General features: G+C 37.3%; 1 protein-coding gene across 1 annotated transcript in view; it reads left to right on the plus strand.

Annotated features, from left to right (window-relative positions):
• Positions 1-12,734, plus strand: part of LOC117416709 (tubulin polyglutamylase TTLL7-like) — a 123,996-nt gene that overhangs the window by 49,069 nt on the left and 62,193 nt on the right. The window contains exons 4-7 of the mRNA XM_059034694.1: positions 5,909-6,030; positions 9,161-9,228; positions 9,838-9,996; positions 11,147-11,363. Coding sequence (XP_058890677.1) covers positions 5,909-6,030; positions 9,161-9,228; positions 9,838-9,996; positions 11,147-11,363 — 566 coding nt within the window. The remainder of the gene's footprint in view (positions 1-5,908; positions 6,031-9,160; positions 9,229-9,837; positions 9,997-11,146; positions 11,364-12,734) is intronic.

Genomic DNA, 12,734 nt, shown 5'->3' on the forward strand with positions numbered 1-12,734 from the left:
CTTCTGTTAACCTAAAGTAGTACCAGCTATCATGTTTTAAATTAAAACACATGTGTGCTATAACATGAGTTTCTTTTTAAACTGCACATCTGAGACCTGTGTAGCTAATGGAAATGAAAAATGGCTCAGATTAATGGAATTATTTTATTAGCTACAATTGCTTTAAGCCCAAGTTTGCAATGACTTTGCAGTCATATATAGCCAAAGTTTACAGCTTTCTGATATATAGTGGCGGTCACAAAAAGATTTCACCAACTGGAATCATAGTATAAGTTTCTGCTGTTTTAAAATTGCAATAAAATGAGTGCAATTAATATAAAAATAAAGCACTGGTATATATTACTGAGTACAGAAACTAGGAACCAGTTAAAATCAAGTGAATCGTCTGCAAATAAGCTGTACATTTTGTTACTGCACTAAGAATAGCGGAGAACTTTGTATACAAAACACTAAAATCAACATAGGTTTTTTATTTGGTCATATTTCCTTTAAATACCAATAAAAAATCGTACTTGTTTAGTTTTTTAATTGAAATACTCCCATGTCTAAATACTACTATATGGAGAAAATATTGGCTGTATATTTTTGCCAGACGAGTCGAGTCTGTGTCCGAGTCCTGAGTGTCGAGTCCTTGACTTCGAGCCTCGAGTTCGAGTCCGAGTCCGAGTCCTTGAAACAAACTCAAATATATTTTCATTAAACTACTGGTAGTAGTGGGGGAACAGTTTGCCTAACGGATGTTGTCTGATATCCCTCAGGAAAAATGCACAAATAATACAAAACTAATTTTTTAAAAAAATGATTTTGATGTATTTTTTCTAGCTAGATTATTCTATTTTATTATTATTTATTTCTTAGCAGACACCCTTATCCAGGGCGACTTACAATTGTTACAAGATATCACATTATACATTATTTCACATTATACAGATATCACATTATTTTTACATACAATTACCCATTTATACAGTTGGGTTTTTACTGGAGCAATCTAGGTAAAGTACCTTGCTCAAGGGTACAACAGCAGTGTCCCCCACTGGGGATTGAACCTACAACCCTCCGGTCAAGAGTCCAGAGCCCTAACCACTACTCCACACTGCATGCCTTTTTCAACTATAGTCACTATAGTCTTTTCTTTTGGAATTGGAATTGGAATACTGTTTGAATTTACCTGAAGTTTATAGGTAAGCTTCAAGTTCAAGTCTGTGGCTTTTCACTTTGATAGAAGCTGTGATCTGGACTACAGGGCTGGTGTAGTGTTAGAAAGTGGTACATTACAGAATGTGGTACACATACCAAAACTTGACATGTGTAATGTCAGAAATGGTACACTGTCAGATTGCAAGTGGTAGGCTGTCAGATTTTGGTACAGGTGCAATCAATTACGATCTGATGAGTGTTTTTCTATTGTCAAAAAGAGGTACATTACCATTAATTATACATTATTTTTTTGCAAACTTAAACTGGAAACAGACAATCAATTTCTCTAAAATAAAAATAAAAAATTTACGAGAAGTCCACCGCAAAGTTGCACCAATTTTTTTTTTTTTTTACAAGACCCAATGTATTGCATATGATAAATATTCACAGACTATTTTCATAATGGTGGGAAAATATGGTAAATTACATTAAAAACGATGTAAAGGACTGGAAAATATGATAAATTCAATTTAAAAAGATGTAAAACATGAAAACAGCAAAACGTACCGGATTTGAATGGGCACTTCCCTGCTTTCTTAGTGGAAGTTGTTTAGGCGAGCAAGCACAGTGCGCTGAGTACCACTTTTTAACGTGTACCTGAAAACAACACTACACCGGTAAGAAATTAAAGCTACTTTCACCTCTGACTATAGCATCTACTTTGGCTTCAATTCAGGTAAAATCTGCCAATCTGATTTAGACATTGCCGGAACTGTATATATTGTAGCATTTTCGGGTTCTTCTGGGACAGAAATGAGACTGCAACCGTGAGTAGATGAAGGCTCAAGCCGTTTATTGTTGTACAGCAATTAATTTAATAAAATAAAATCATAAAGTAGGGGAAGGGAACTGGGGGTCGAAAATAAAAATAAATGATTATAGTAGTTTTTCCTTTACTCGACCCTTTCCCGCTTTATCTGTCTATCTCCCCGAAACACAACCTTCTCTCACACTCTTGTCTCCCCTAATCTCTCAGTCTTTTCTACGCACCCCATTATATCCCCTCTCTCCCTCCGCTCCTTACTTAGACCCCCGCCCCCACGGCTTCCACACCAAACCTGCACCCCAGTTCCCCTGCACACACATCCACACACAACATGCAACCCCTGCATGCATACACACCCAATGCAACCCCCTGCATGCACACACACCCAACATGCAACCCCTGCACACATACACACACAATGCAACCCCCTGCATGCACACACACACAACATGCAACCCCTGCACGCACAAACACAACATGCAACCCCTGCACACACACACCACCATGCAACCCCTTGCACGCACACACCCCCCCTAAACTATCCTGATTCTCTCCCCTCCCCCAGGATTGCTACAATATACTGTGTTCTTAAATAGTAAATTAAGTATTATTTGTATTATTTGTTTTGCAAAACAGAAACATTTTGTTTCACTTTCATTGCATTTCCAGTTGTATTAAGTCTGTAATACAATGATGCAGTTACGAGATTGTGCTTCAGTTCATTTGAGTTTGAGTTTTTATCTTTTCTCTTTTACACAAAAACACTATGTTTATGTATTTCCCCTTTGTGTAGGTTCATAATGAATTCATGAAGTTCACACAGACAGATTTCTAGGTTGAAGCTGCACAGCGTAATTATTAATGTATTTTTCTGGCATCCATAATAAATTATTTTCATTTTGGTAAATGAAGTGGTATTAAGTTATTCTGTCGTTCGTTTTTTTTTGCTATCAATCAGTCCTTCTGTCATGTCAGTCAGATATATCTGCCTGTTTGATAGTAGGCAATTTTTGTGCCTAGTTTAACACTGAATTTGCCAGGTGAATTAATTGATGTTGCGTGTGCTGGGAACGAGTGGCGATTAGAAGTAAAGCACAGAATATTTAATCACACAGCGACTTTTTGACATGAATTAAGAAGCTCTAAAGTATGATTATTATTTTTCATTCATTTTTGTTTTCAGTAAACTCAAAATTATTAAGGTGACCAATGTTTTATTGTTTTCAGTGCAAACAAAAACATTATATTCCTGAGATTCTTTGAGTTCAGCAAAATAAAATTAAATATTTGTCAAGCATGCAGTTTTAGAAATGTATTTCTACAGTGCTTTAAAAACTTAGAACACGGTTTAAAGTAGTAAAGAGAAAGGCTTGTTAAAAGCCAAATAATTACTTACTTGTTTACCATGCTGACATTATTTATTCCTTATAAAACTTAATGCAAAAGAGAAAAAAAAACTTGGTCTGCGATGGTTGCAGCTGGTTGTGTGGGGGGTGTTTATGCTACAACCAGTTGGATTTTTTTTTGGGGGGGAGGTGTTTATGCTACAACCTAACTCGCTTCCAATTTCTTATTCTTATTATGATTGGCTGCAAAGAAAAACAGGGCTAACCAGTGATTGGATAATGTGTTGTTCAGTGGGTTTTTATTGTGCACAGTTTCCTAGTAGCTGTAATATTACTTGTGTAATAGAAAATAAAAAAGGACTCGTCGTTAATATCTCAGTCACGGAGCCCAAACGTTTGAGTCCGAGTCTGAGTCCGAGTCACATAAGGTCGAGTCCGAGTCTTTTGCGGCTGTGACACGAGTCTGAGTCTGAGTCACGAAAAATGCAACTCAAGTCCGAGTCCCGGACTCAAGTCCTGCAAGTCTGATTATTGCACATACAGTGTTCACTGAATTGATTCTTACATGTAAGTTGTGCATACAATACTACACTACACTGTGTGGCAAAAAAAGACCAAATCCAATAAATGCACAGTACAGATACTGTATTTAAAACTAAATACCAAACAAAATGTAATCAAATAAAATGTTAATCAGTTGTAAAAAACAAAGGCATAAGGAAAATGTAATTTAAATTACACTATTAATGTAAGCTCTTTGGATAGCTTACCATCCTGGGTCCTTTTGAAATGAAAGGCCATGTACTGTCAGATTGTAGCCTATACAAAACAGTTTATAGTCCCAATCTCAATCTTAAAGGTTCCACCTGTTTTAAATTTTAAATTGAACATTGCAAAGTGGATTAACAAACCGGAGATGAGTGTTTTACTCATGTGTTTCACTAATGAAGGAAACATACACATATGGATTATTCATTTTAAAATATTTAGAAGCAACATGAGTACAGCACCCTTTCAATGGCGTCCTATGGGGAACGGAATCACTTCTTGTCATGCACCACAAAAAAAGCCTGTGTTTAATGGGACCAAGTCACTCTTAATGGTCGAACACACCGGCTTTGTTTCCTTCCCATTGACAAAAGCTAGAAATAGGAAGAACAAGTACTGAAAAGGGTATTGAAATGTTAGAAACAGATATTCATGTACTGCTTCCAAATTGCATCTTGAAACATGTTTGTGATGTGTGTTCAATATTACATCTATACAATGAATACCCAAACACAAAAGATAATATCTAGAGATAATTGGTTTTGTGAAATTCAGTATTATTATTTTCTGTTCCAATTACATCTTGACTGTATAAAAAAGACCTACACTCAGGCCCAATTAGGATGTGCTATAACAAGTTTAATAAAATAAGTTAAATAAATAGCATCGCTGGATTATGATTTCACTGCCATCTGCACATTCAGCATTCACTATAAATACATTCAGTGGGATATTTCTTTGGTGCTAAATTTGATGCATGTTTATACTAAAAGTCATTGGAGAGCGGAATGAGTCTTTTGGCTTATCGTTTCAAAGTGGATCATGTCTGCTTCAAAAATATTAATAGCTAGGCTCATCTTCTAGGAATGTTGAGGTTACATCACACTCATTGAATAATGAATAGCACTTTTAAAAGGATCACAAGTACATTGATTATCTAGCATTTATTGGAATAGGATTTTGAATAGGCATTACAGTACAGTACAGAGTGCTTATAAAGCTACTTTGAAAGTCTCTGTAAAAATGCAAATTTTGTGATTTAAATACCTCAGACAGAAGCCTTAATTTCAAGACAAATGGTGCAGCAGTGACAGGTATATGCTGGTCACAACTGGTGGTTTACTGGTTTTTAGCCAGTTGTGCGGGATCAAAAGGTTTAGTGCTGGTTTAGATGCTGGTCCAAGAAAAGCACATCAATTCTGGGATTTTATATCAAAGCTGGGTGCCTGGTAAGAGGGCACTTCACACCTCTCTGGGCATTAGCAGTTGCTGGGATTTTCAGAAGGGAAGTCCTAGAGTCATGTTTCCCTCTCATTTGGTGCCTCCACCATGTTTCCTTGATCTCCAGTGAATGGGGAAACAGCAAGTTGCCAACTGTCATTATAACCAACCTTTGGGTGAACATTTAAACAGTAAACGAGCACTACATGTGTGTATTTCTTGTGAATCACACGCTGCTACATCTTGTATATTAGCAATACAAAGACTGGGCCAGGTTACAAGGTCGTAGGTACTGAAAAGGTTACGTTAAGTGTTATGCCTGTCTGTTACTCACTTTCCTACATACTATTATACATTATTTGTACTAGAATTGTTGTTTAGCCTAATTTCTGAACTTATGTGAGTGCAGGTCTGTTTATTACAACTTGAGCAATATAATTCTTAAGTTTCCAAAGTTATATCAACCACAGTCGAAATTTTTGGCAACTCCTGTTTATTTTTTATCCATTCATGTTACTGGCGTATTTTATAACCTGCACATGTATACACACTTAATAATTAGGGGTATTAGGTCAAATGTGTCTGTGCTTGTTTTTCTTGTGTGCAGTTCGTGTAGTTATAGATGAGCTGGTGCTTATGAAAACCCGAGATGAAGATGACACAGCTAATCTCATCTGGAACGACTCTGCGGTACAGCATGAGAAAATCGCTGAGCTCAGGAACTATCAGGTACATTACATGCGTTTCTATTTGTATTCCCTCCTGCATTAATTGCAGTATATTTCATTTAGACTAGGCTGTCACACCATCTGTTTAAGGACATTTGTTGAGCATTAAGTTTGGGGTTTATCAAAATCTTTTTTTTCTAAACAAAGTACAATACAGTTTGCTTTTATATAGCGCTCTTCATGCACAGCATCCCAGGGTGCTTTACAATAAAAATAAAAGAAAGCCATTGCCCAATCAATCCAGCTAAAGAGTTCCAGAAAAACAGTTGCAATGATCATTTGTTTATTGTTATTTATAAGAATTAAAAAAAGAATTAAGAAAAAAGGCAGGTCACAGCAGATCAAAATCATTACCAGTATTAAAATACATAATGTATGAGGAATGTATATGTGACAGGACAGCTGAATGGTGACCTGCCCAGACTAGGAAGCTGACACAGAGGCAGGTACTTGCGTATTTATTTAAACAAAAATAAACAAAACACTTTCACAAAAACCACTGTTCACAGAGCAAAATAGAAGAGTAAACAAAAACAGATCTCGAACACAAATAATACTGACACTGAAACAAGCACCGTGCTTCCTATATATTTAGCAATTGTTTTACTTTTGTTCTCTTTCACTTTCTTTCTCCCATCTCTCTCTTGCTCCTATTCCTTGTTCCTGAACACCCACACCGATCAGCAAATACTGCAGGTTTTTATACATGTGACCATCCCCAGATTAACCACCTGGAGATGGTCACATTCTGCACGGGTTTTTAATATCTGCGTGGTCGACAGCAACTCTTAATTAATTCGCTGCCGACCATGCATTCTCATGAGATGTCTGACAAGATGAGCTGCTACCATCGCCTCTGCCAGACCACACCCAAACCAAATAATAATACATTTAAATACAACACCCGTTTAAATAAATCCCACACAATACATTTAAAGCACAATACACCACACAGTGATTGTCCTGCCCCCTTTTCCCCGTGTTTATAACTAAACACTAATACAAATCCCTGTTCTTAAATAATCCCTTTAAATACACCCGACAATAATACATTTAAACAGCAACTAATTAAGTGCAGGGCTTCCTCTGCCCTGCTACATTAAACTATGTGTAAAAATGCATTCATGGCTTAAAAACACTTCAACAAAAAATAATACTAAAAGAAGCTAAGTCAAGTAGACATACATTTCGGCTAGCAGCAGTGTACTTTACACACAGGTTTAACCTATGAATAGAAATAATGAAACCAGAATGAAGTGACTTTAAATTTCAGCCTTCGTTCCAAAAGCAGCAAGTTATCCAAGAAAAAATAAATAAATCTACCACACACTGTAATAATGTACAGAACTGGCAATATCAATTGCCATGTCCCACTTAAGTTTGGCCCTGTACATGTATGAACAGTAGTTTTCTGACCTTCTTTTACCTGCTCTACTGACCGTCAGTGCATTTGAAGTTGCAGGTTCTGTTAAGCTCTCTGGTTGGGTGCAGCTTGTGCGTGTAAAGCAAGGAAGCATATTTCATCTGCGCCCACCCACATTTGTATGTGATTGTTACTACATGAAAATGAAGGGATAGCAATGAAAATGACTCTGCAATCAGTTTGACCTAGTAATTAAAAAAATAAAACGCAATCAGTGTCAGGGATTAGAAGCACAAGTTTGTTTTCTCTTTTGATTCACTTTTTGAGACCCCAGATTCCTTTAGTCGCAGACTGCGTTGTGACATGTGTCTCGAGTCGAACCTACTTCTCATAGTTTATTATGAACTGCTATCTAAAACAGTGTTAAGGACATTTTGTTTATGTTCAGACAGGTGAGAAACAGTCAAGGTGGTTTATTTTTCTTTTAAAACTTGTATTATTTCCCTGTAAGGCCCTCATTGTGTCAACAGGGAAATTAAATGGCACTCCTTTTCACTGTAAGAAGTGTGTGTTTTTGCTGGTTGCAGTAATGGGTAGTTAAGTCCCAGCTGTTTCTAAAATAATCCTTTACTTTGAAAGCCAGACCCCATTGCGGACCTTAGGGACAGCTAATATATATAATCAACTGTGAAACTCATGCATGTATGCCACATTTGGATTCTGTCCATTTTTATCTAGAAAAACATTGTCAGCCCGAATATAGCTCCTCCTAGCTGTCAGTTTGAGGTCACTTCAGCTGGCAGATCACTTGTCAGCCACACTGTGTAAAACAAAAGGGAAAAACTGAAAATAACAGCTAGAGACATTGAATTTTCCGTATATTACTTGCACATTTCAACTCCCTCTAAGCTTTGTCCTTTGAGTTATTAATAACAAGTGACTAGTGAATTAAGTGACTGTTCTGCAGAGTAGTCTGAATCCCCAAGCAAAGATTCTGTCTTACGTGGATTGTGAAGCAACTCATGGTTTTATATTCTTTAGTGCAACAGTAATTCATTTTTCTGTTCAGTCACCTATGTAAGTGTGTTTCTCTGGGTGATTTATGTGCATCCCAAAATAGATGAACATTATTGATGCCTACTTAGACAACTCATACCCAGGCCATTGTTCACGGAGGCCCTGTGGAGTTGCCTCCTCAAACACCAGACTTGATGGCCACCTGAGTATGCCAACAGCACACACGACATTCAGGACCTAGCTAACTGGCAGCAAAGAATTACCATCTGCCAGGTCATTAATCATGTGGTGCATTCGTTCTCAATTACCCCTGTACATTTTGTTTATTTTGTTTGAGGAACATGCCTTCTGTGGGACACACATGCTGGGTTTATCCATGCTTTCCTCTGCAGGATTTGCTGTCAAACTGCTTTCCGCAATAGCCTAATTATAGACCTGTTTTGCTTCATTTTCTCGAAGAAACAAATAATTCCACAGCAATTCACTCATCTATCACGGTGTAAAATTGTAGTAGCTGTGATGCAGAACCAATTACAATACACCCATGATGCTGAAATTGATCTTTTTTTTTATTAAAAAGATGTGGTAAACTAAATGAGGGTTAAGGAACGTCTTCTGTTCACCTTTTATTTTGAGCTCCTAATTTGCCCGGCATTTGAATAAAAGGGGCACAAAAACATTTAATTTCCCTTAATAAAAACCTTTCAGCAGGGTAAGTGAAGCAATATTCATATCTTTTCTTGTAATACAGAGAATTAACCATTTTCCGGGAATGGGAGAAATCTGCCGTAAAGACTGCCTAGCAAGAAACATGGCCAAGTAAGTATTTTTTTAAACTTAATACAAAACGTATGCTATAAACCTTCACGGGTTTAAATTATTATTGAACACATGTGAGCATTCCTCAATTCGTCCAGGGTTGATATTAGCAGTAAAGTCTGTTCTCCAGAATGGCCCTTACATAGAGGCATCAGAAAACTATTAGATGTATTATAAAAAAGCAAGAAGACATGATATTCTAACATTTCCCATTACAAAACAAAGACATGTACAAAGAAAGCATGTGTTTCTGGGTAGGACAACAGGACGATTAATCGATCAATAAATGTTTAATTGAGGCTCACAAAATAAAAACAATGCCGATCAAAAATAACAAAAAAACCTGCTAAATACCAGTAATGCTTGTATACATAAGATAACAAGTACTAATCATCTACTATCAACACCAGTACTGCCGTCTTTCCATTGTGACTGAAACTGACAGTAAAGTCAGTCATATAACCTATAGATTACATTTCTTCACACAGCTTTTTAAAATGAAAGTATGCAGTACATACCATAAATCATGCACTTATATTGGGCAGAGTTTGTGTGTTTTTATATTGTGTTTATGTACCTATGCTTTGGTGTCCATTCTTGTATCTGCAGAATGATAAAGAGCCAGTCACAAGAATATGGCTTCATTCCCAAAACATGGATCTTTCCTGCCGAGTACACCCAGTTCCAGAACTACGTGAAGGAACTGCGAAAGAAACGCAAGCAGAAGACATTTATTGTGAAGCCAGCCAACGGAGCAATGGGTCATGGGTAGGTCAGACAAAAAAAACAACTATTAAACATCTGCTCCTGGCTGTGTCACGTGCAGTGAATCATTGCTAAATCTTAAACATGAAGGATGTATGACATTGCTTTTGGTGAGACACTATGGAACCGTGGTTTACTGAATGGATGCAGTGGACCCAATCAAAATACCCACTATTGCCTTTAAGCCTAAAGAAATTACAACACATTGTTATATTATGGCTGTTGACAGATTAGAAAAATAATATACCAAGATTAAAATATATGACAGCCATAATGTTGATTTTAAAATGAAAATTACACTAAAAAGTATCTGTAATCTTAATAACTATGAATGAACAGAGAATCCATTTGAGGTCAATATGTAATAGGTTTAGTATTGGATTTCGTGGGAGTGATATTTAAATATCTTCAGATGGGATTTACAAATCCCCTGTGATAGTTATTACCTTCTAAAACAGTTGTCTTGAGCATATTTTAAATACTCAGTTCCAAGTATTAGGTTTCATGCTCATAAGTAATTTATGTTCAATTAGAAAAACAGTTGAAGCTTACAAGTTATTGTAAGCTTCAAATGCTATTATTGGAGGATAGTTAAGAAGTGTGGGGCATGGAGACAGCAACTCAGACAGAGCCACTTTAAAAAGGTAAACCTGGGATTTGGTTACCTGATCACAGTACATTTGAAGGATAATTATGTCTCATCAATCATCTTTGGTAATTTACTGCTAGTTCAACCAGTTCTTTTAAAGGTACCGCTGCCTTAGAGCACCACACATTTTTTTCCTGCTTTAAAATGTCGAAGTAGTGAAAAATAAACCTAGTAAAATCTAATACAAACGATTCAGCTATAAGTCTTTATCAATGTCCAAATGTGTTAGCATTTTATGCCATTTTTACAGAATGGAACTAATCTATAGCCACTTTGATTCTATATTGTGGCCATCATTTGTCTAAATGTTGAGATTACATTAATTAAAGCAGAATGCTGTATTTTTAATGGAGCACACAACATGGATGGCATATTTGATTTCAGTTAGGAGTGATCTTTCCTCTGCAGCACTTCAAAGCAGCTGAATACATGTCTTACCACTGTGTGTGGAGTGTAAGTTAGGCTCGAGGAATATAACATGTATATGATTTCTTTTTCATACAGGATCTCATTAATAAGAAACTGTGAGAAGCTTCCAGTTCAGGACCATTTCATTGTCCAGGAATATCTCGATAAGCCGTTTCTTATGGAGGGATACAAGTTCGACTTGAGGATTTACATACTGGTCACGTCATGTGACCCATTACGCATCTTCTTATACAATGATGGGCTTGTGAGAATGGGTACTGAGAAGTACCATCCACCGAGCGATACCAACTTGGTAAGGAAAATCCAGGCCAGATGTCTCATTAAAAATGTACATTCTTCCCAAGGGCTGTCTGGTATGGTGTTAACTGTTCTCAAAGTCGATTCTTTTACATGCTTACTGACACTTGAGGGTGATGAGAGGCTTAACACAAGATTAATGAAATATCAGTAATTCCCTGCATAGCAATAGGAAAGAGCAGATGAGAAAAGAGTGTGAATTCAGTAAGTATGGGCCCTACTGAATTAAAGATCTGCTTTTGTTCCATATGGGTAAGAAGAGATAACGTACTCTAGTGAGCGGTTTGTTTTATATGTACAGGAGATATACATTTTTTTTTTTTACTGAAGTCTGTTTTTAAAAACAGAGGAACATACTTGACGTAAAAAAGCCCAGTTATAAAAAACACAGACACCCCATGAAAAGTCGACCTTAGTATTAGTGGTATTAGTGGCACTTTTTATGCTAAGGCATCCCAGGGCCGTTTAAAAGATCCCTATGAGCTTGTTGTAAAATCTGTCCTAACTACTATAAATAACAAACAACAGGTGTAGATGTTTTGTCATTTGCAAAAATACTAAAGATATAGAAAAAGCTGTCTTCATCCTAGATTTAGGAGGAAAACGTACGGTATGAAAAAGATTTTAATCTAGATTTGAAAAAATGAATTGTGCTGGCTTTCCCGATATCAAATGGGTTCTGAATACCATAGATGAGGGGCATAGAAACTGAAAGCACTTGCCCCAGCTGATTTTATTTGGCTTTTTGGAATCCCCAGTAGATCAGGGTTCTGTGATCTCAGAGTGTGTGGGAAGATAGGGAACCACCAGGTCTTGAAGATTAGATGCCCCAAGACCACCGAAGGCCTTGTAGGTAGAAAGCACTTGAATGCGTTACACAATCTCTTACCAAAAATCTAATGGTTGTTAGAATAGCTATTTTTTTTTTAAATTAATTTTTATTTATTTTTATTTTTTTATAAATTTAGTCGTTGCCAATTGTTTTTATTATTTTCTCCCCAATTTGGAAATGGCCAATTATTTTTAGGCTCAGCTCACCGCTACCACCCCTGCGCTGACTCGGTAGGGCAAAGACGAACACACGCTGTCCTCCGAAGCGTGTGCCGTCAGCCGACCGCTTTTTTTCACACTGCGGACTCACCATGCAGCCACCCAAGAGCTACAGCGTTGGAGGACAACGCAGCACTCGGGCAGCTTACAGGCAAGCCAGCAGGCGCCCGGCCAGACTACAGGGGTCGCTGGTGTGCGGTGAGCCGAGGACACCCTGGCCGACCTAACCCACCCTCCCCTGGGCAGCGCTTGGCCAATTGAGGGCCGCCCCCTGGAAGCTCCCATCCTTGGTCGGCAAAGGAATAGCCTGGACTCA

Source organism: Acipenser ruthenus, chromosome 12 (assembly GCF_902713425.1).
Source record: "Acipenser ruthenus chromosome 12, fAciRut3.2 maternal haplotype, whole genome shotgun sequence".
In the NCBI taxonomy this organism is placed as follows: domain Eukaryota; kingdom Metazoa; phylum Chordata; class Actinopteri; order Acipenseriformes; family Acipenseridae; genus Acipenser; species Acipenser ruthenus.